At 42.0% G+C, this 23,755-nt stretch overlaps 1 protein-coding gene across 1 annotated transcript; it reads left to right on the forward strand.

The window, feature by feature from the left end:
• Positions 1-1,551: 1,551 nt before the first annotated feature.
• On the forward strand, positions 1,552-23,389 carry LOC117442898 (cytokine receptor common subunit beta-like). Its single transcript, XM_034078842.2, has 10 exons — positions 1,552-1,633; positions 9,173-9,336; positions 12,779-12,887; positions 12,994-13,093; positions 14,981-15,068; positions 15,161-15,294; positions 16,805-17,030; positions 17,993-18,086; positions 18,189-18,267; positions 20,870-23,389. Exons 2-10 carry the CDS (start codon positions 9,240-9,242, stop codon positions 21,791-21,793), a joined length of 1,851 nt encoding a protein of 616 aa, XP_033934733.1. The 5' UTR covers positions 1,552-1,633; positions 9,173-9,239; the 3' UTR covers positions 21,794-23,389.
• The last annotated feature ends 366 nt before the right edge of the window (positions 23,390-23,755 follow it).

Genomic DNA, 23,755 nt, shown 5'->3' on the forward strand with positions numbered 1-23,755 from the left:
GAGGCGGCCGTGGCAGTTAGCAGCTAGCGGCTAGCTAGTAATTATGCTAATTTACACATCAATCGTTATGTACTTTTATATTACGCTGTAACAGGATCTAGTGATATCCAAGCAACAGAGCTTAATTTAGCACGACACTTGTGTGGGTTGTACATGAAACCACTTGCTAATATATCAAAATATATGTATTTTGATTTATGATCAATTGTGAGTTAAATCTTTATCTAAAAAGTAAAGCTGATGATGGATTACTGTGATGGAGTTAAAATAACAATTGCCTATTTCTTTTTGAAATGTGATGGAGTAAAAGGATAGTAACTGTGAACTAAAATGTATAATAGTTGTATATATCTATCCAGTATATAGTTGGTTAATGGTTAATATTTGCCCTTTTAAAAAAATTGTTTACATTAACATTAAAGTGCTTCTCGTTTTTTTGCCCGCTGACCGGCTGGTCCTGTGGCTCGTCTTTTTTTTGTAACTAGCTGATGCTCAATCTCATCCTCTTCTTCAAAGTCACTGTCAGACTCAGAGTTCTCAGAAATGTGATCCTCACATTCTGAAACCTCCTGCTCTTCCTCTACATCAGGGGTTCAAACTCAAACTCAAAAATGGGTACTAATCGAGTGCCGGACTGGTTCAATGTGTATTGCAGAACGTATTAACATGAACTTATTGCACATATTAAACCTGGAACTAACAAAGCTCAAACTATTGCCTAAAAAAACAACATTACACATTAAATAATCAGCTGCATTAATTTCTCATGGCTCTATCTGCAGCTTTTCCAGAGTCATTTCTTATGATTACATTTTCCCACAGGCCAACAACAGCTTCAAGAAAACTATTCCCCTCAAAGAGAAACCAAACATGCCCTGTTGTCGTGAGAGAGAAAGTGCAGAAGGAAGCATCCATTGAGCTCAGTGTGCTGCTCTGAGATGCTAGCTCAGACACTTGGCATCTCATCTCGGGTGAGAGGTCATCAATGTTTGGGGTCCGGCTCTGAGCGGAGGAGGCCCTCAGGATGGAGTGAAGGTGTGCGTGCAATATACCGGAGGGCCAGATCTAACGCAGCGTCCACACGGCGGCGTGCGTAGAAATGATCCTGCGGGCCGAAATTAAATCCACCACGGGTCGGATTTGGCCCCGGGCGTTGAGTTTGACACATGTGCTCTTCATCATCATCAAATGGTTCTCTCTCTTCCGGAATCATTTGCCCTCCGAGCAGAGAATCTTTTGGCCATCTTGATCAGTTGTGATAAGGACCCAAACTGGCGAAGCTTTATTTATTGTGTCTTGCCCCAAATGTGCAGCTTGGATAGAATTACCTTCAGCTAAATAATGAAAACGGGTCCCACAGACCACCATACATGGGTTAAGTCATATATCTATATGAATGCAGGATCTCAGGGATAAAGCGTTCATCGAACAGACTAACGAGAAAAGAGAAAGAAGGGTTTCCCCCGCGCCGTCACACTTCTTGAAACATGGTCCGTTAGGGGAACCACACTCACCACGGGTTAGTGTTTCTTTACTAAGAAGTGCTCCATACGTCACTTTACATCCAGACAGGGAAGCAGAAGGACTTTTTAAAGTACATGTTGAATGAAGCCGGCTTCGTGAGGGGAGAAAGGTACGTTTAATGTTTTATAATCTGTGTTTAGGATGAGCTTTTTAAACGTTATTGTTCAGCGAAATGAATGAATGAGTGGCGGGAAGTGAGTGGTGATCTCGATGAGAGAGATAACGTGTGTGTGTTCTGGTTTTACTGGTTATAGAGATAAGGATATGTGTGTGTGGATATCAGCAGCATTTTGTAGTAACATTCATAGAAAAGAAGTTTGATAGATTAACTTGAACTAGAGTTTGCTGTAAAAGAAAAGGACGGTGATATGGGTGTCAATACAGGGTAATATGGGTGAGAATACAGGGTAATATAAATGTGAATACAGGGTAATATGGGTGTGAATACAGGGTAATATGGGTGAGAATACAGGGTAATATGGGTGTGAATACAGGGTAATATGGGTGAGAATACAGGGTAATATAGATGTGAATACAGGGTAATATGGGTGTGAATACAGGGTAATATGGGTGTGAATACAGGGTAATATGGGTGTGAATACAGGGTGATATGGGTGTGAATACAGGGTGATATAGATGTGAATACAGGGTGATATGGGTGAGAATACAGGGTGATATGGGTGTGTGAATACAGGGTGATATGGGTGTGAATACAGGGTGATATGGGTGAGAATACAGGGTGATATAGATGTGAATACAGGGTGATATGGGTGAGAATACAGGGTGATATGGGTGTGTGAATACAGGGTGATATGGGTGTGAATACAGGGTGATATGGGTGAGAATACAGGGTAATATAGATGTGAATACAGGGTAATATGGGTGTGAATACAGGGTAATATGGGTGTGAATACAGGGTAATATGGGTGTGAATACAGGGTAATATGGGTGAGAATACAGGGTAATATGGGTGTGAATACAGGGTAATATGGGTGTGAATACAGGGTGATATGGGTGTGAATACAGGGTGATATAGATGTGAATACAGGGTGATACGGGTGAGAATACAGGGTGATATGGGTGTGTGAATACAGGGTGATATGGGTGTGAATACAGGGTGATATGGGTGAGAATACAGGGTGATATAGATGTGAATACAGGGTGATATAGATGTGAATACAGGGTGATATGGGTGAGAATACAGGGTGATATGGGTGTGTGAATACAGGGTGATATGGGTGTGAATACAGGGTGATATAGATGTGAATACAGGGTGATATGGGTGAGAATACAGGGTAATATGGGTGTGTGAATACAGGGTGATATGGGTGTGAATACAGGGTGATATAGATGTGAATACAGGGTGATATGGGTGAGAATACAGGGTGATATAGATGTGAATACAGGGTGATATGGGTGTGAATACAGGGTGATATGGGTGTGAATACAGGGTAATATGGGTGTGTGAATACAGGGTGATATGGGTGTGAATACAGGGTGATATGGGTGTGTGAATACAGGGTGATATGGGTGTGAATACAGGGTGATATGGGTGTGAATACAGGGTGATATGGGTGTGTGAATACAGGGTGATATGGGTGTGAATACAGGGTGATATGGGTGTGTGAATACAGGGTGATATGGGTGTGAATACAGGGTAAAAAGTACCCATGATTGTTAATTAAATGTAGTAAAGTAAAAAGCATGGTATTAGAGGACTTTAATTCAAACTAGCTTGTTAGTCAATATTCTACATTTATGTATTATTATTTATTTTGAATGGATATATTAGGTGTAGTTTGACACGTAATTCTTCACAAGGTGTCTGTTTGATTGTGGATTGATATTAATTAAAGGGAAACAATGACTTCCTGCCACAAAGGTGTTAAAAAGAGAGAGAGAGAGAGAGAGAGAGAGAGAGAGAGAGAGAGAGAGAGGTAGAGAGAGGTAGAGAGAGAGAGGGCTTTGTGTGGGACATGTGGGAAGGTGAGAGAAGGGGAGGAAGTGAGAGACAAAGAGGTGAGGAAACAACGGGGGAGTCAAAATGAAAAGCGACCCAGATAGCCTGTGTGCAGCTCATAATAACGTGCAATCTGCCACTACGTGTTTTTGCACGACTAAATACTGCTCAGTGTTTCATATTAATTATGTGACCTTCTTTGTTTCCTGTGGTTTTTGAATTGCTATTTTTACTGCATTGTTAGAGTACAGTTTTATTATGATGCTGCTGTGTTTATTGTATTGTTGTAACTCTGGCACAACAATTTCCTTCTGGATAAATAAAATCTCACCTCTTATAGGATCGTGAATCTGAATGTATGGTGCCGGATGCTAACCTGCATTTGTAGCAACATTAGCATAAGTGAGCAGTAATTAGCATATGCAGATAATAGTTTCAAAGTAGCTTGAACCATTTGGACTCGTTTGGAGTGGTTCTGGTGGTTATTGAGGATGCTGCTGGATCCATTTCTGCATACAAAATGACAGATTTAACAAAATAGTGGCCATGTTTGTTCTCTGTTGGCGGATTTTGATTAATTTTGAGTCGATTTGAAAGATTTAGGGGACTTTGGATATTATAGATTGGACATATTGCACTCTTTCAAGGACAAAAGCCCAAGTGTATCCCAGTGTATGGCATGGAATGTATGATTACAGTGGTTTTGGTGGATGCTGAGTCCATTTCTGACAATTTCAGTATCAAATATTAGATGGGCCTTTATTAATCCCCCGAGTGGGAAATTCAGTTTCCACTCTGTCGTACACTACACACAGTACACAGTTTTTATACAGTACACACAGTACACAGTTTTTACATCATGCACTTAGATATACACACAGTTATATGCACACATGCAGTTGAGAGGTCAGAGCGGAGGCAGCCAGTCTAGCCGGCGCCAGTGAGCAGTTGGGGGTTAGGTGCCTTGCTCAAGGGCACTTCGGCAGTGGCCCAGGAGGTGAACTGAACCCTCTCCAGTACCAGTCCTTCACATGCTGATATCCAACAGAGGGAGTCACACAGTCACAAGATGGAGGAATAGAAAGCCGTATTCAATGTTTACTTCAGATTAGCTCCACGTCAGGAATGAGCATGCTTGATGTCTCTCTCCATAGAGGCTGAGTCATCATGTTCATCACATAGCTATCATCTGCCTCAAGCAGTCCTGATGCTCTTCCAGCTAATCTCACATCCTGTCATGTTCACTGTTATACACTCCTTTGTCTGTGGGAATCTGTCCAATCCATAGCATCCAGAGTCCTCTAAATCTTCAAAATCCACCCAAAATTATTCAAAATCCGTCAAAAGGGAAAACAAATATGGACATTTTCAGGTTGAAACTGTCTTTGATGGGACTGAAAATGTCAGAAATTGACTCAATAACGCCATAGGCTATAATGCTTATGAATGAAACATATGCTAAGTGGCCGACATATGCAAGATGCTCTTCTGGACATGTCTCCATGCTTTAATGTTCAGAAAGCTCTTCATTCTCTCACACTGCCTGTTTCCCCCTCTGTCTGAAACCAGAGCCCAGTCTGCTCTGATTGTTTAGCTGGTCGGCTCTGTTGTGATTGGTCAACCAGCTTAGTGATGTCCCGCCCCTTAGCCTATCACGTACAATGTGTTTGAACGCTGTTACATTAGTGGTATTTGCATCAGAAAACATGTGTGAAACGGAGCGAGAAAGGAAGGGCAAAAGTCGGTTTCTTCTTTTTAGAAACAACGGTAACTTTTCTGGGAACAGCAGGAAGTGGTGTGTGTGTGTGTGTGTGTGTGTGTGTGTGTGTGTGTGTGTGTGTGTGTGTGTGTGTGTGTGTGTGTGTGTGTGTGTGTGTGTGTGTGTGTGTGTGTGTGTGTGTGTGTGTGTGTGTGTGTGTGTGTGTGTGTGTGTGTTTCTGTTCGTAGTTTGTGGTTATTTCTGTGCTTTTCAGAGGAAAGTGAGAGAACACAGTTTCAGCTTCTGGATCCGGTGAGTTGGAGTCCAAAATGTCAGAAGAAGAAAGACAAGAAGTCAGAATAAAGAGCTTTTATCAGAGGCTAGACTGGCTTCTTCTTCTATGGTGTTTATTCAGAGCGGTGCTTCCTCTCAGAAGTGTTCCTATCAGCTGCTGATCATGTGATATGAAGGTTGTCGAACCGTGTCATTGTGACTGTCATGACACGTAGGGTTGTTTCCCATCAAAGATTATGACGTTTAGCCCCAAAGTTTGGTCAAACTGTAAAGAAACACAGGATACTACACTTCCCATGATGTAACTTGATAGTGTGTTTTATAGCAGTAGCAGTAACAGTAAAGTTAGGGCATGTTGAGTCATGTACCTTTTCAAAATAAGAGTTAAAACCAACTTTCTTGCAGTTTGCTATGAGTGTTTGTTTCAGTATTTCGGTGGTCCCTAATTGGGGCCAAACTGTAAAATATACACAGGATATTACACTTTCTATGATGATAGTAACTTTAGATATTGGAGGCTAGGGCTCAGAAATTCGGATTCTGAATAAAGTTTTGTTCATGTACTTAGGTGAGGGTACACCTACATGTTGAACTCAAATACCTGTACTTTCTACTTCTTACATGTTGAACTCAAATACCTGTACTTTCTACTTCTTACATGTTGAACTCAAATACCTGTACTTTCTACTTCTCACATGTTGAACCCAAATACCTGTACTTTCTACTTCTCACATGTTGAACACAAATACCTGTACTTTCTACTTCTCACATGTTGAACTCAAATACCTGTACTTTCTACTTCTCACATGTTGAACTCAAATACCTGTACTTTCTACTTCTTACATGTTGAACTCAAATACCTGTACTTTCTACTTCTTACATGTTGAACTCAAATACCTGTACTTTCTACTTCTTACATGTTGAACACTAATACCTGTACTTTCTACTTCTTACATGTTGAACTCAAATACCTGTACTTTCTACTTCTCACATGTTGAACTCAAATACCTGTACTTTCTACTTCTCACATGTTGAACTCAAATACCTGTACTTTCTACTTCTTACATGTTGAACCCAAATACCTGTACTTTCTACTTCTTACATGTTGAACTCAAATACCTGTTCTTTCTACTTCTTACATGTTGAACCCAAATACCTGTACTTTCTACTTCTCACATGTTGAACTCAAATACCTGTACTTTCTACTTCTTACATGTTGAACTCAAATACCTGTACTTTCTACTTCTTACATGTTGAACCCAAATACCTGTACTTTCTACTTCTTACATGTTGAACTCAAATACCTGTTCTTTCTACTTCTTACATGTTGAACCCAAATACCTGTACTTTCTACTTCTTACATGTTGAACACAAATACCTGTACTTTCTACTTCTTACATGTTGAACCCAAATACCTGTACTTTCTACTTCTTACATGTTGAACACAAATACCTGTTCTTTCTACTTCTTACATGTTGATCTCAAATACCTGTTCTTTCTACTTTTTACATGTTGAACACAAATACCTGTACTTTCTACTTCTTACATGTTGAACTCAAATACCTGTACTTTCTACTTCTTACATGTTGAACACAAATACCTGTACTTTCTACTTCTTACATGTTGAACTCAAATACCTGTACTTTCTACTTCTTACATGTTGAACACAAATACCTGTACTTTCTACTTCTTACATGTTGAACACAAATACCTGTTCTTTCTACTTCTTACATGTTGAACTCAAATACCTGTACTTTCTACTTCTTACATGTTGAACTCAAATACCTGTACTTTCTACTTCTTACATGTTGAACTCAAATACCTGTACTTTCTACTTCTTACATGTTGAACTCAAATACCTGTACTTTCTACTTCTTACATGTTGAACCCAAATACCTGTACTTTCTACTTCTTACATGTTGAACTCAAATACCTGTTCTTTCTACTTTTTACATGTTGAACACAAATACCTGTACTTTCTACTTCTTACATGTTGAACTCAAATACCTGTACTTTCTACTTCTTACATGTTGAACACAAATATCTGTACTTTCTACTTCTTACATGTTGAACTCAAATACCTGTACTTTCTACTTCTTACATGTTGAACACAAATACCTGTACTTTCTACTTCTCACATGTTGAACACAAATACAAGTACTTTCGACTTCTTACATTTTGAACTCAAATATCTGTACTTTCTACTTCTTACATGTTGAACACAAATACCTGTACTTTCTACTTCTTACATGTTGAACACAAATACCTGAACTTTCTACTTCTTACATGTTGAACCCAAATACCTGTACTTTCTACTTCTCACATGTTGAACACAAATACAAGTACTTTCGACTTCTTACATTTTGAACTCAAATATCTGTACTTTCTACTTCTTACATGTTGAACACAAATACCTGTACTTTCTACTTCTTACATGTTGAACACAAATACCTGTACTTTCTACTTCTTACATGTTGAACACAAATACACACACACACACACACAGACACACACACACACGCACGCACGCACGCACACACACACACACATTTTTCTTCCTGTTTTGACAGAATATAAATGTCAGTGTGGTTTTACCATCGTTCAGTTTGTATAAATCTAATGTTTGCCATGAAAAGAGAAGACACACTCACCTGACATTTGAGATGTTATTCTGTGTGTGTGTGTGTGTGTGTGTGTGTGTGTGTGTGTGTGTGTGTGTGTGTGTGTGTGTGTGTGTGTGTGTGCGCGCGCGTGTGTGTGTGTGTGTGTGTGTGTGTGTGTGTGTGTGTGTGTGTGTGGTGTGTGTGTGTGTGTGTGTGCGTGTGCGTGTGTGTGCATGACCCTGAATCTCTGCAAGGTGAATTATGTGTCCAATTAAAGTCAATTCAAATTCAACGTGGAGCTAATTCTGGCCTTTAAACAGATAATTAATATACATTATTAAATATATATATTATTATTATATATTATATTATTAGAATTAAATACGTTTTTATTTTATTAGTTAAATATTATTTCTCATTCATATTAATATTTTCAGTGTATTAAATGTGTTAGGTAATAATTTGCTTAGGTATTCAACCTTCGACACAGTTCATCGTTTTGTCTTTTCCCACGGCATAGGTCTACGGCCTTGGGTTCTGCTGCTGTCTCTCTTAAGGAGGAGCAGCTTGTTGCCAGTCTATAGCAGACCACATGTCTTGTGAATTCTCCGGCCCTAACTCCAAATAAACCGTCAGTGTTTGCAATCAAAGCTCCAGCTCTCCTCGTGTCTCTTTGAGTCCTGACTCCAATTGCTTCAGAAGTTTCTGAGTGAACTTTTATCTATATCTTTACATCTGTTAGTGTTTTTCTTTATATCATATATGAGCAGGACCCTGGATCTCTAGGTGAATTATGTGTTTTAAAGTCAATTCAAATTCAACGTGGTGCTAATTCTGGCCGTTAAACAGATGGTTCCACATCTCATTATCACGGGGTATGTGTCTCACTTCAAGCAGGTGTTGGAGTGTAAGTAGAACCAGATCACACCACCTGCGGCAGGATGTCAAACATTTCTATGTCTGTTTTTTTGTGTGTTCTCGATCACCTGTCAGTGCTTCTCGATGTGGTCAGGGTGTTATTGGGTGTGCAGAAAAATAACACCTTGACACCCACCACACAAATAAAGAAGCAAGCGTTCTCTGTGTATGCAGGATGAGAAGAAAGAGGAAGCAGTGAAAGGAGCCTTCGTCAAAACACTTCAAACGCTGGACATCATACATGGAGAGGAGTCAGAAACCCCGTCTGCTGGTCCTGCTTCTCGCTCTGATTCAGGTCTGCCATGGAGAGGGAAGTTGTTCGAGTGACCCGGGCAACAGTAAGTTCTTTTGGTTTTGTAGAGTAACTTAACAATCTAATTGTGGTGGAAAGTCCATACTTAAATAAGCTTAAAGGTCCCATGTCATGCTTTTCCGGTTATCACCCGTCCCCTTGTGTGTTATGAAGGTTTCTATGCATGTAAACGGTATGCAGAGTATAAACCCTCTAAGAGTACACCCTGTAGCGAGTAAAACTCTAACACAGAAAATACCTCCCCAAAAGGCGTCGTTGGAGATACATCATTGTCCATTGTTTACTTCCTGGGTATTGTGAAGTAGGAATGGCCAGTAGCCACGCCCAGAGCTATGACAACATACGGTCATGCGTTACCCGGAACCAAATGGACCAATCCGTGGAGCCGTTACGTCCGCGGAGCCGTTACGTTAAGCCCGCTGATTGGTCCAAATTGACCAATCCACGGACTTCCTCACACTCAGTGCAAGCAGCTCTGCTGATTTCTCCTCCCTGGCTGCAGGCTGATAACAGACCGTCGGGATCGCGGCGAAATCCTCTCTGCAGACCCATTCTCACAGCGTTTATCAACCTTTTTCTTACTCAATATCAAGCCACACTTATTGTGTTTACTTCGGCTGTGACTTTGTGTGTGCTCAGGACAGGGGCGGACTGGGACTAAAATGCAGCCCTGGAAACTGACCCAGTCCGGCCACATGAAATGTCAAATGTTAGAAATCCGCTGTTTATTATTTAAAGTTTTACGTCCGATTCTCTCCTGTTTTCCTCTCTGTACATAGCTCCAGTTTGGGCATTGGCCTGTCATCAGATTTCATTTTTAGTTTCTGCTGTAGCGGAAGTTTAGTACAAATATTTTTGATGAAATACTCAAAATCTCCACCCCCAATAATTGCACTTGCTTCAGTTGCTTGCTACCTTTTAAGGGCGGTGATGACAGCTACAGTACGAACTGAAGTTGATGCGATTTGATTGGATTGTGAGGCATGACAGGAGCCTCATCTGATTGGTCAATCCCTCGATTTCTTTTCACCAAGGGAAGCCAATTTCGGCTTGCCTCCTCTCGCAACAGAGAGTGCAATCTACTGTTTCACCATAACATCTATAGGGGCGCTGTTTCACTCTTTGTAAAATACTCAATGAGAATGGGGGAGAGACGGGCCGGCAGAATAATTTCCGAAACGAAGTGTTTTTATTTATTTATTAAAATGATAACTACAATCCAAAAAAACAGGAGCCTGGCTTCCCTTGGCCTCCAGGAGAAAACGCCACTGAGTTCAAGGGATAATTCTCACCCACTTCTTGCTCTTGCCCTGATCCACTCTGTCCCTCATCATGAATGGAGGCTGGCTGTATATCTGAACTCACGCCCTCATCATTCTCCTCATCATCTTGCACGTGTTCTAAGCTGCTGCTGATAGTGCTTGTAGCAGCGCTGCTGCCAAAAAGGTCTGTCAATTTGCGACATTTATATGCTTCACTTGCGAGTGACGTCACCTTTTTTTCTCTTGCCTTCTCCGCCCCACCTTTTTCTTTTCGTTTTCTTTGATTTGTATCCATGTTTTTTCATTCTCTCTGTCTGCCGCGGCATCTAATCCCTACTCTTCGTGTGGCCGGTCTTTTTTCTTCTTCGTGTGTGATTATTTGACAGATAAGAACCACACAACTGCATTAGCGGCTGCTGTCGCCCTCTGTCGGCCGTCAGCGCAACTTAAATGATGACGTTAAACAATTTATTTTTAAAGGGCCGGCCGGCCGTCAACGGCCCTTGACGACCGGCCGTGTTCTGTGGTTCTCCAGATTCTACAGATGGTCAGGATGAGTTTGACTGTGTTTGGCTGTGTATCGCTAAACAAGGAAATCACACCTCCACGGAGCTTAGCGCGATTCACAACGTCCCGACCAATCAGAGCACACTGTGCTCACAGGGAGGGTGGGGGCTGGAGCTATTGGAGCTACAACGAGCCGTTAAAGGCAGAGAGTGAAATTCAGTGAATACACGTAGTTTACAGAGATGCTGTGAGAAACCAATGTGAGTTTGGAAAATTGCACAATACAAATCTATTCTAGTAGACCTCAACAATGGAATTATGATCAGTGGAAATGGCCATGACATGGGACCTTAAAACCAAAGTTCTGTTATTTAATATAGAGTTATAGCATTTAACAGAATCTAGCTGGAAGGACAGATAACCTGCACTAGTAGATGGTACCAGAATCTGACCCCGTTACAACAGGAAAACAAGCACAGGGAAAATACACTACATACTGATATACACCTGAACATCAGCAGGAGCCAGAAGAGGACTCTTTAAAGTAGAGACACTACATACTGATATACACCTGAACATCAGCAGGAGAGGACTCTTTAAAGTAGAGACACTACATACTGATATACACCTGAACATCAGCAGGAGAGGACTCTTTAAAGTAGAGACACTACATACTGATATACACCTGAACATCAGCAGGAGAGGACTCTTTAAAGTAGAGACACTACATACTGATATACACCTGAACATCATTAGGAGGGGACTCTTTAAAGTAGAGACACTACATACTGATATACACCTGAACATCAGCAGGAGAGGACTCTTTAAAGTAGAGACACTACATACTGACATACACCTGAACATCAGCAGGAGATGACTCTTTAAAGTAGAGACACTATATACTGATATACACCTGATCATCAGCAGGAGAGGACTCTTTAAAGTAGAGACACTACATACTGATATATACACCTGAACATCAGCAGGAGAGGACTCTTTAAAGTAGAGACACTACATACTGATATACACCTGAACATCAGCAGGAGAGGACTCTTTAAAGTAGAGACGCTACATACTGATACACACCTCAACATCAGCAGGAGATGACTCTTTAAAGTAGAGACACTACATACTGATATACACCTGAACATCAGCAGGAGAGGACTCTTTAAAGTAGAGACACTACATACTGATATACACCTGAACATCAGCAGGAGAGGACTCTTTAAAGAAGAGACACTACATGCTGATATACACCTGAACATCAGCAGGAGAGGACTCTTTAAAGTAGAGACACTACATACTGATATACACCTGAACATCAGCAGGAGAGGACTCTTTAAAGTAGAGACACTACATACTGATACACACCTCAACATCAGCAGGAGAGGACTCTTTAAAGTAGAGACACTACATACTGATATACACCTGAACATCAGCAGGAGAGGACTCTTTAAAGTAGAGACACTACATACTGATATACACCTGAACATCAGCAGGAGAGGACTCTTTAAAGTAGAGACACTACATACTGATATACACCTGAACATCAGCAGGAGAGGACTCTTTAAAGAAGAGACACTACATGCTGATATACACCTGAACATCAGCAGGAGAGGACTCTTTAAAGTAGAGGCACTACGTACTGAAAATAAACATAATCTGTCCTCTTTCATTTCTCTCCTTCACTTCCCACAGATATCACCTGCTCCTCTGACTACAACCGTATAATCACGTGTGTGTGGAACAGCGCGTACGATCATTCAGGCAGTGTGTGCACGATAGAGGCCCTAAATAAAGAAAATAAGTAAGGACAGATGTATAATTTACATACATGCAGATAAACAATTACTTTGATCTCAAACATTATGTGTCTGAAGTCAAAATGAAATGGAACATGTTTTTTTTTACAGGCCTAGAAGGAGATCTTCCAAAGCTTCATGCACGCTCAAACCTATTGAAGGCAGATCAACGCAAATGACCTGTAACATGGAGTTCTTTAGAGACGAAAACGTGAGTCTGATTATCTCGCTAATTATACGGCTGTGTAATAAATAAACAAACCACTGGACCCACAATATCAATTTTAAAATGATTTTATTGCTTCCGCTAACAAATATAGTTTGGTCTTACTTATTAACGGTCTGCTATGCTTAGCAACCGTCTGCAATCCTTAGTAACGGTCTGCTATCCTTAGTAACCATCTGCTATCCTTAGTAACCGTCTGCTATCCTTAGCAACGGTCTGCTATCTTTAGCAACAGTGTGCCATCCAAAGCAACTTACAATAAGTGCATTCGACCAACAAGATACAAACTTGAAGAAAACAGAATCATAAAGTACATCAGGTTTCATAGAGCCAAAGCATTTCAAGTGCTACTCAACTGGCTTTAGATAAGCCAGTCCTTTGTTAGTATATAAGTGCTCTGTTAGCAGTTCTTTGGTAGTAATTCTATCGCTCGAAGTGGAGTCGAAAGAGATGAGTGTTCAGTCTGGAAGGTGTGTGAGCTTTCTGCTGTCCTGATGTCAATGGGAGCTCATTCCACCATCTTGGAGCCAGGACAGCAAACCCACGTGTTTCTGCTGATGGAACTTGGGTCCCCCTCGCAGCGAGGGTGCAGCGAGCTGATTGGCTGATGCAGAGCGTAGTGCACGTGCTGGGGTGTACGGTTTAACCATGTCCTGGATGTAGGAAGGGCCAGATCCATTCGCAGCATGGTACGCAAGTACCAGTGTCTTGAAGTGGATTCTAGCAGTTACCGGAAGCCAGTGGAGGGAGCGGAGGAGCGGCGTGGTGTGGGGGAATTTAGGAAGGTTGAAGACGAGCCGCTGCATTCTGGATGAGCTGCAGAGGTCGGATGGCACATGCAGGTAGACCAGCCAGGAGGGAGTGCAGTAGTCTAGGCGTGAGATGACGAAAAACCATGCTATCTCCTATCTCCTTAGTAACGGTCTGCTATCCTTAGTAACCGTCTGCTATGCTTAGCAACAGTGTGTCATCCTTGGTAACAGACTCCTATCCCTTAGTAACGGTATGCTATCCTTAGCAACAGTATGCCATCCTTAGTAACAGTCTCCTATCCTAAGTAATGGTCTGCTATCCTTAGTAACCGTCTGCTATCCTTAGCAACAGTGTGCCATCCTTAGTAACAGTCTCCTATCCTAAGTAATGGTCTGCTATCCTTAACAACGGTCTGCTATCCTTAGCAACAGTGTGCCATCCTTAGTAACATACTCCTATCCCTTAGTAACGGTCTGCTATCCTTAGTAGCCGTCTGCTATGCTTAGCAACTGTGTGCCATCCTTAGCAACGGTCTGCTATCCCTAGCAACAGTGTGCCATCCTTAGCGACGGTCTGCTATCCCTAGCAACAGTGTGCCATCCTTAGCAACGGTCTGCTATCCCTAGCAACAGTGTGCCATCCTTAGCGACGGTCTGCTATCCCTAGCAACAGTGTGCCATCCTTAGCAACGTTCTGCTATCCTTAGCGACGGTCTGCTTGCCAAAAAGAGCAGACCACAGAATGTTTGAAATGAACCAATCTGGATTACATTTTCAACCAAACCCTGTAACAATTTGTTTTTATGTTTCCTAATCTTTATTGGTGACCTTTTAAGGGGCAAGCAGATAGCTATTCTCAGTATTTGTGCTAAGCTAACTAGGCTAAGGCTACTATTTGTTAAATAACATTTAGAGTACAAATATAAGAGTTGTATTCATCTTCTTATCTAACTCTCGATACAGCAATAATATCTACATTAAAGACTATTAGCTTGAGCTTTTAATCACACTCTCACCTTTGTAAAAACATCACCTACGAACAGCTACTCTCATTTCATGTTGTATTGTTGTCCTATGAATGTTTTATTTTAATCAACATTATTTTCTTACATTTTCTTAGTTTCAATCTGACGATATCTTCTCCATGAATCTGACCTGTAATCCTGGGCCGGCCAATGTGACCATGTGCTTCCAGCCAGCGCATCACAGTGAGTACAATGAATATATCACCTTATGTGATTCAATCTGTGAGCTATTCATGATGACCTAAAACAAACTCTGTGCGTGTTTGATTCTGCAGTAAAGCTGAACCCTCCACAACGACCTCATATCAACTTCACCACCATGTCCTGGCACCCCCAAGTTAAAGAGAGATACAAAATCACACTGTTCAAATGCCAGTTGCAGTGGAAACAAGAGAAGCAGTCATGGAATGTGTGTATATATTTTGTTACTGCGTTAGTATTTTAACGCATGAATAATTGTGTAATTTTTTAGCCATAATGTCGCGTTCACACCAGCCTTGATAGTCTGGTTGAACCCTGGTTTAACCCCTTGGTGGGTTCCAAGTCTCAGATAGCTTTAAGTGAACTAAGGTCTGTTTTATTTCAATTGTGAACATGCCAAAAAACATTATTGTGTATTTGCATTTGTTTAAAGAAACCAAACTAGTTCTGGTGAACTAGTAGTCAGTGGTGCTACCGCTGAGTTTGGTGAACTTAAAATGTATCAGCCAACACATGAGACAATAATTAGCTAGCTAACACTCGCCGCCTCACTAGAAAATGATAGTTGAAACCCAGAGCTTCCGCTGGTCGGCTCCCCGCTGTTTTGCTCATTTCCTGTAACCAGTGTAGGATAAAAGCATGAAGGAATAAACAAACTAGCTAGCTAACTAGCTCGTTACAGATTAGTGTCTTCTCATTCCCGCTCCACTGTAGGAAAGCACACCAGCCATGTTGAGGAGTTTACTGTGTACGACTAACCTTACGCAGTGCTTGATTTGGAATAAAAGGTGCCAGTTCTCTAAATCAGCAACTGTTTCAAGTCAATTTATTTATACAGCCCAAACACAAGTATTTGGCTCAAAGTCATAGTATATCCTATAATGCTGGTGGGTTCGTCTCTTTACTGTATATTTTAGAAAGGCTCACTGAACCTAAACAAAATGACTCAGGTGCATCTGAGATTAGAGGGGGTGCAGGGGTAAAGTGCTATTTTAAATATTGAATTTACTTTACTTTTTCTTTATGGATATAAAAGAAAGTAAAGCCTGACTAATACTGGCGGCTGGTTAAATGACTCACCATCTTTCAGCTGGAAAGGAGAGAGGGAATCCTTGTCCGGAGACAACCGCTGTCTTTTCGTACTATTATTAAGCCACGCTAACATTTTCGAAAAGCTAACATTATGTCATAGATGCCTGCGGCATCTCATGACGCCTCTAGGTATGCTGGGCATATTTGTTGTCATGCGTCATGACGTGCCGCCGCCGGCGGCGGCCGAGTACCGGTATCTTACTGAGTGCCGGCAGCTTGCCGGTACTCAGTAAGAAGTGCCGGTACCACATGTGTAAAAATCAAAAGTGCGAGTACCAGTTGAGTACCGGCCCAATTCAAGCACTGACCTTACGTATGTTTATGTTTGAAACTAAGACGAGCACTGCCTGCTGGTTTGAAGAGTTATTTAGTCTTAGCAGTTGCAGAACATACGTGACATGGCTGTTGGCTGTCGTATTTCATGTGCGACTTTTAGGCCAACATGCAGAAAACTTGAGGTGACACGGTTAGTGTCAAAACTAGTTAATTGGAGTTGTATTGGTGAGTCACAGCCTTTAGTTCTGGACAGTTCTATAGATTGTTAATAACTTGCACACATTTTGGATATCAAGAAACACTACATGAACATCAGCTTACTCAACATCCACTCATTTCTTCTCCGTCAGGATCCGTCTGTGCAGAAAAACACAAATACTTATCCATGGAAGTGGGAAGAATCAGGGTCCGCTGTAGAGCTTGACGATGATTGGCTGATTCGAGGCGAGAGGTACGAGGCACGCGTTCGAGTGAAGTCCGAAGAGACAGGCCAAAGCTCTACCTGGAGTGGCTGGAGCCCCACTGCATCATGGGTATCCACCGTTGGAAGAACGGAACAACCCCAACCACCATCAGGTAAAGACGGCCAAATGTCAACAGATTGATTTTGTTTATGAAGGTCAATGTAAAGATTTTAGATACTAATTTTTGGGATTTGTATTCCTATTTGTTATGCTAATTAATGATCATTAGAAACATAGTGTGGTATGTTCTCTTCCTGTCTCATTGAATTCCTGAGAATTAAGGAAACAAGTCGGACATTTGTTGTTGTTTTTATAACATATCACATGGAAACATGTTATAGTGTGACTGAACAGCTATGTAATGTGAATCAGGATCAAGCAAAGCCAAATAAGCCTTTACAGGTGGATAAAGTATTTCCTGTAATATTTTTGACTTCTAATTTTTTTCTGTATTATTTTTGACTTTTTATTTTAATAATCCAGAATATCTTATATTGTTATATGTGATATAATTATACAGTTTTTCATTTTATTTGGAAATGTTAATTCTCTTTTCCACTTTTTCAAGTATTGTATTTTAATATTTAATTTAATTTTCTAAACACACTTCTGCAACGAGATTTCTATATCTATCTATCTATCTATCTATCTATCTATCTATCTATCTATCTATCTATCTATCTATCTATCTATCTATCTATCTATCTATCTATCTATCTATCTATCCATCTATCTATCTATCTATCTATCTATCCATCTATCTATCTATCCATCTATCTATCTATCTATCTATCTATCTATCTATCTATCTATCTATCTATCTATCTATCTATCTATCTATCTATCTATCTATCCATCTATCTATCCATCTATCTATCTATCTATCTATCTATCTATCTATCTATCTACAGTATGCTAATGTTATATGTTAACATGATATACTAACGGATATGTTAACATAATATGCTATTAGTTAATGCTGACCTGATAAGGAACGAAATGCTAACGATGTATTACTGCTGTATATGCTAACGGTATATGCTAACGGTATATTCTCTGTCCTGTGGTTGGCAGATCTTGCTTGGCGTGTTTCGGGCCTTTTTGCCGTTGCAGCTGCGATTGCAGTGTTTCTGGTTATCGTACGATTTAAGACTGACAAAACCACCTGGTAAGCAACAACACAGTACTTTTACAAGACCTTAACCAAATGTTGCTCAGGAGCAATAAGCTATATTTGTTCTAACCTTGCTCATGTCTTTGTGTTTTATAGGGTTTACATCGTGAAGAAAATCAAAGATCCGCCCATTCCCAACCCAGAGAAATCCTTCCTGAAGGATCTAAACTTCGAGGTGAGCTTAAATATGCTTTTCTTTTAATGACCAGAAACAACCATACATGAAAAAACTGTCCAAAAAAAAGCTGAGAATAGAGACACACTTAGTTATACATATCTTAGTCGATTGATCTTTGTGGATTTCAAATGTATTTTTATCGCACAGCTTACAAATACCTTCTCTTGCTCTCCTTTTTTGTTTTTTTAAAACCCCCAAAAAACCCAGTCTGTTCTGATTGGTTAGCATATCTTTACAGTTTACTCTAGCTACTTGTACTTATCTCAATAGAGTTCTTCGATCACTATTTTTATTTGGAACCTTAATGGGTACTTTTAGCACTTTAAGTATATTTAAATATATGTTTACACCTATGGACTTTCACTACTTTGGACTTTCACTAGCTGGTGAAGGAGCAGCTAGTCTGAAGTACTTTGTAGACTGCAGGGTAGCTGGTGAAGGTGCAGCTAGTCTGAAGTACTTTGCAGACTGCAGGGTAGCTGGTGAAGGTGCAGCTAGTCTGAAGTACTTTGTAGACTGCAGGGTAGCTGGTGAAGGTGCAGCTAGTCTGAAGTACTTTGTAGACTGCAGGGTAGCTGGTGGAGGTGCAGCTAGTCTGAAGTACTTTGTAGACTGCAGGGTAGCTGGTGGAGGTGCAGCTAGTCTGAAGTACTTTGTAGACTGCAGGGTAGCTGGTGAAGGTGCAGCTAGTCTGAAGTACTTTGTAGACTGCAGGGTAGCTGGTGGAGGTGCAGATAGTCTGAAGTACTTTGCAGACTGCAGGGTAGCTGGTGAAGGTGCAGATAGTCTGAAGTACTTTGTAGACTGCAGGGTAGCTGGTGAAGGTGCAGCTAGTCTGAAGTACTTTGCAGACTGCAGGGTAGCTGGTGAAGGTGCAGCTAGTCTGAAGTACTTTGTAGACTGCAGGGTAGCTGGTGAAGGTGCAGCTAGTCTGAAGTACTTTGTAGACTGCAGGGTAGCTGGTGGAGGTGCAGCTAGTCTGAAGTACTTTGTAGACTGCAGGGTAGCTGGTGGAGGTGCAGCTAGTCTGAAGTACTTTGTAGACTGCAGGGTAGCTGGTGAAGGTGCAGCTAGTCTGAAGTACTTTGTAGACTGCAGGGTAGCTGGTGGAGGTGCAGATAGTCTGAAGTACTTTGCAGACTGCAGGGTAGCTGGTGAAGGTGCAGATAGTCTGAAGTACTTTGTAGACTGCAGGGTAGCTGGTGAAGGTGCAGCTAGTCTGAAGTACTTTGTAGACTGCAGGGTAGCTGGTGAAGGTGCAGCTAGTCTGAAGTACTTTGTAGACTGCAGGGTAGCTGGTGAAGGTGCAGCTAGTCTGAAGTACTTTGTAGACTGCAGGGTAGCTGGTGAAGGTGCAGCTAGTCTGAAGTACTTTGTAGACTGCAGGGTAGCTGGTGGAGGTGCAGCTAGTCTGAAGTACTTTGTAGACTGCAGGGTAGCTGGTGAAGGTGCAGCTAGTCTGAAGTACTTTGCAGACTGCAGGGTAGCTGGTGAAGGTGCAGCTAGTCTGAAGTACTTTGCAGACTGCAGGGTAGCTGGTGAAGGTGCAGCTAGTCTGAAGTACTTTGCAGACTGCAGGGTAGCTGGTGAAGGTGCAGCTAGTCTGAAGTACTTTGTAGACTGCAGGGTAGCTGGTGGAGGTGCAGCTAGTCTGAAGGACTTTGTAGACTGCAGGGTAGCTGGTGAAGGTGCAGCTAGTCTGAAGTACTTTGCAGACTGCAGGGTAGCTGGTGAAGGTGCAGCTAGTCTGAAGTACTTTGTAGACTGCAGGGTAGCTGGTGAAGGAGCAGCTAGTCTGAAGTACTTTGTAGACTGCAGGGTAGCTGGTGGAGGTGCAGCTAGTCTGAAGTACTTTGCAGACTGCAGGGTAGCTGGTGAAGGTGCAGCTAGTCTGAAGTACTTTGTAGACTGCAGGGTAGCTGGTGGATTCACTCCAGGTGGAACTAAAGTCTGATTCAACACTTGATTAGATTCACATCATTCATCCAGATCTGAGAAGTAACTAAAGGGATTAGATACATGTAGTGGAGTAGAAGTACACCATGTACCTCTGAACTGTAGTGGAGAAGAAGTACAAAGTAGCATACAATTGAAATACTCAAGTAAAATTGAAATACCTCAAAATGTTACTTACAATAAGTACTTGAGTAGATGTACTGTACTTAGTGTTAAAGAGGGTTTCATCCCACAATTGTGAACATACGGCTGAAGAAGAAGAAGAGGGGGTGATGAGGGGAATTAGGATGGACATAACTTGTACTTCTTCCACCTCTGGCTTTATGCATCTTTACGAAATAAAAAGACATGGGATTGAACAATACAAATTAAAAGACAAGAACATTCCATAATGTCGACATCTCAACAGCTTGGATATAAATGTTTCACGTTTCAAGGCTTTTTTATTTTACATAGCTACAGTTTAGATATATCAACGACAACCTGAGGTCACAGGCTCCTCCTCCAACGCAATAAAAAGATGAAATAGTACAGGTAGATCAAATAGAATGTAATAGAAACAGTGCCCAATAGTCTCTATGCCGTCACTGGAATATTGAAATGTAACATGGACAGTGTGATATAACCTCCTCCTCTGCTGCAGAGTCGGTCGAGTCCTCACTTCCTCATCGCTTCAGGGGAGCTGGACTCGGTGGAGATCTCCTCCTGTGTGGACGCAGTGTTGCCCTGCAGCCAGGAGGAGGCGCTGCTGCACACAATCAGAAGCAAAATGACCCACGAATCCACCAGTTCAGACTTCTCCAACCCCAATTACTCCCATCTCCTCCCCCAAACTCCCCCTCCCCCTCCCCCTCCTCACATGTCCTCCCTCACAGCAGGGAACCTCCCTCAATGCGTCTCCGACGCTCCTTACGGGCCGGTGGGAGGTCAAAGAAGTGAAAAGGAAACGGATGAAGACAGAGGGAAGAAGGAGGAGGAGGAAATCCATCAGTTGTTCTCTAAAGGGAGTGAAGCCATGCTGCTGGTTTCAGACTATGAGAGGGTGGAGGAGTTAAAGGGGGAGAGAGGGAGGCTGCAGAGCTTGGATTCAGGTGTTGGTGGGGGAGAGGAGGTGAGTCAGGAGAGCATGGAGGAGGTGAGTCAGGAGAGCATGGAGGAGGTGAGCCAGGAGAGCATCGCTGTGGAGGAGGAGAGGGAGGAAGGGAGGAAGGAGAAAGAGGAGAGGGAGGAGGTGAAGGAGGAGGAGAGAGAGAAGGAGGAGGAGAGGGAGGAGGAGAGAGTTGATTTCCACAAGATGTTTGGAGGTGGGGGCATTCAGGTGTGCTCTGGTTATAAGAAGGTGCACCCGGTGGAGGAAGAGGAGGAGGAAGAGGAGGAGGAGACAGAAGACCTCCTGCTGTCTCCTCCTTCCTCCTGCTCCTCCCCCTCTCTCCCCTCTCTCCCCTCTCTGGGCTTCTCTGAGGGTCTGAAACCTGACCTCCTGCAGATAATGTCTCTGATTAGCAGCAGCCGGTCAGTGGCGCCCTCTGGTGACGGATACATGCCGGGACGACAGGAACACAGCTGATACATTATTCTCAGACAGTGGCCCTTTCTCATTCCTCTAACTCCCCTCCTCCACGCTCGGTCCTCGGTCCTCGGAGTGCATTGAGAGAAATGAGATGTCCTTCAACATGGCGCACTGAAATTCATTTCCGGGTCACTACCGAAGGACCGAGGAGTCGAGGAGTCGAGGAGGGGGATTTGATGAAATGAGAAAGTGCCAGTGTTTGCTCCGTCGCCTGCAGCTGGTCCGAAATGCGGCTGCACGCCTTCTTACCGGGAAGAGACGGTATGACCACATCACACCTCCATTGGCTTCCTGTCAGCTCCAGGACAGTTCAAGTACTTCTTTAAATCATTGCATGGACTGGCACCACATTACCTGTCTGCGTTGTTGCACCGGCATGCTCCAGGTGGTTCCTCGGTGCAGGAAGAGCCCAGAGGTCAGAGGGCTCTCAGTGCTGAGCCCCCAGACTGTGGAACCGCCTTTCTTTCTTTTTACTTGTGTTGTCATGAGGTAGTTCAGGTACGAGTAGTGGTGTCTCTGCATTTGACCCATCCTAGTGTTAGGAGCAGTGGGCGTACGGCGCCCGGGGAGCAGTGCCTTGCTCAGGGACACCTCCTCGGTAGCACTTGGTCTTGCCGGGACTTGAACTGGTGACCTTCCAGTTGCCAAGCCACGTCCCTATGGACTTGGCCACCACCGCGCAGCCTCCCAGTACCTGTAGTACCGGCTGCTGAGTCTATTGAACTTTTTAAATCTCATCTAAATCTCTCCTCTTTGCACTGGCTTTGGATACTGGTTGAACATTACATTTTTACATGTGTTTGTTTCATGTTTTTAATTATTCTTTTCTCATTGTGTTATTTCATATTGTATTGATTGGCCGAACCGCACTTTGGTCAGAGGTTGTTAAATGTGCTTTATAAATACACACAGATTGATTGAGAACAGAATTGGGGGAACGCTTTTAAATATGCGGCTGAGTGGAACGAGGTGTCATCACTTTGAAGTGCAGGTCCAGCTTGAAGGACAGAGGACACATACTCAAGGTCGGTGTGCTTTATATCCCCTGATTGAGTTCTTTATCAGTTTGTTTTATTTGCATATCGACTGGCCGTTTCATTCGTGTTTCACGACGGCTGTTTGTCGGCCTGTGGTTTGTGTTGGAAACAGTGTTGACGCTGCTCTCGCCCGGTTGCTCTTTCGAAATAGAGTCTTTTGGATTTCCTGAAAATGAACCCGACGTCACTCGGCTGGAAATCCTTTCCGGTGCCAGCGGCAGTTTCATTTAGTTAGCCGCTCCTGTATACTGGTGTCATCGATGTCTTTATGATTGGCGCTTTAAGTACAATCTTTACATATTTATACAAACATTTTGATACTGAACCGTTAACATATGATTCGTAAAACATTTATATTATGAACCCACGTATGGCAGCTGTTTTACAAAGTACTGACGGTAAAGACGAATCTTTTTGGACAAAGCTTGATTTTAAGGTGTGAATGTCTTCAGTTGTTCTCATCGCTGCAGATTACCATTCATCGTCCTGCTGCTGCTTCTCTGTTTGTTTGTTTTATAAGAAGAATAAGTGTTTTATAAAATACATGAGAAGTAAATACTTGCTTTGTTATTATTGTTGACCTGAAGCATGTATGATTCAAAAAGGGTCAAAAAGGCAACAGAGTAAATAAAATATTCAAAAAGTAATAAAATGATATCAATCAAAGTGAGAGAGAAATAATACACAATTAATAATACAACAACATTATATACACATATAGATTATTCAAGATAAAATAAATAAAAAATAATTAAATCACTTAAAATAAACTGAAATAATATTTGAAAAAATATATAAATTAAAAACAATATAAAAATACTGTTACAAGAAGGTCGATGAAAACAACTGGGGATTAATTAAAGCTGGCAAGTCCCAACAAATGGTCCTTCGGCTTTTATTAACAGCCAACGCGCTGAGAAAC

Source organism: Pseudochaenichthys georgianus, unplaced genomic scaffold, assembly GCF_902827115.2.
Source record: "Pseudochaenichthys georgianus unplaced genomic scaffold, fPseGeo1.2 scaffold_500_arrow_ctg1, whole genome shotgun sequence".
Lineage (NCBI taxonomy): Eukaryota > Metazoa > Chordata > Actinopteri > Perciformes > Channichthyidae > Pseudochaenichthys > Pseudochaenichthys georgianus.

Bases quoted from the DNA above. Each gene is read 5' to 3' on its own strand.
- LOC117442898 (XM_034078842.2), top strand. From the start codon at position 9,240: ATGGAGAGGAGTCAGAAACCCCGTCTGCTGGTCCTGCTTCTCGCTCTG. The intron at 13,094-14,980 runs GTGAGTCTGATT...ACATTTTCTTAG, and splicing joins AGTTCTTTAGAGACGAAAAC to TTTCAATCTGACGATATCTT. The intron at 15,069-15,160 runs GTGAGTACAATG...TTGATTCTGCAG, and splicing joins CTTCCAGCCAGCGCATCACA to TAAAGCTGAACCCTCCACAA.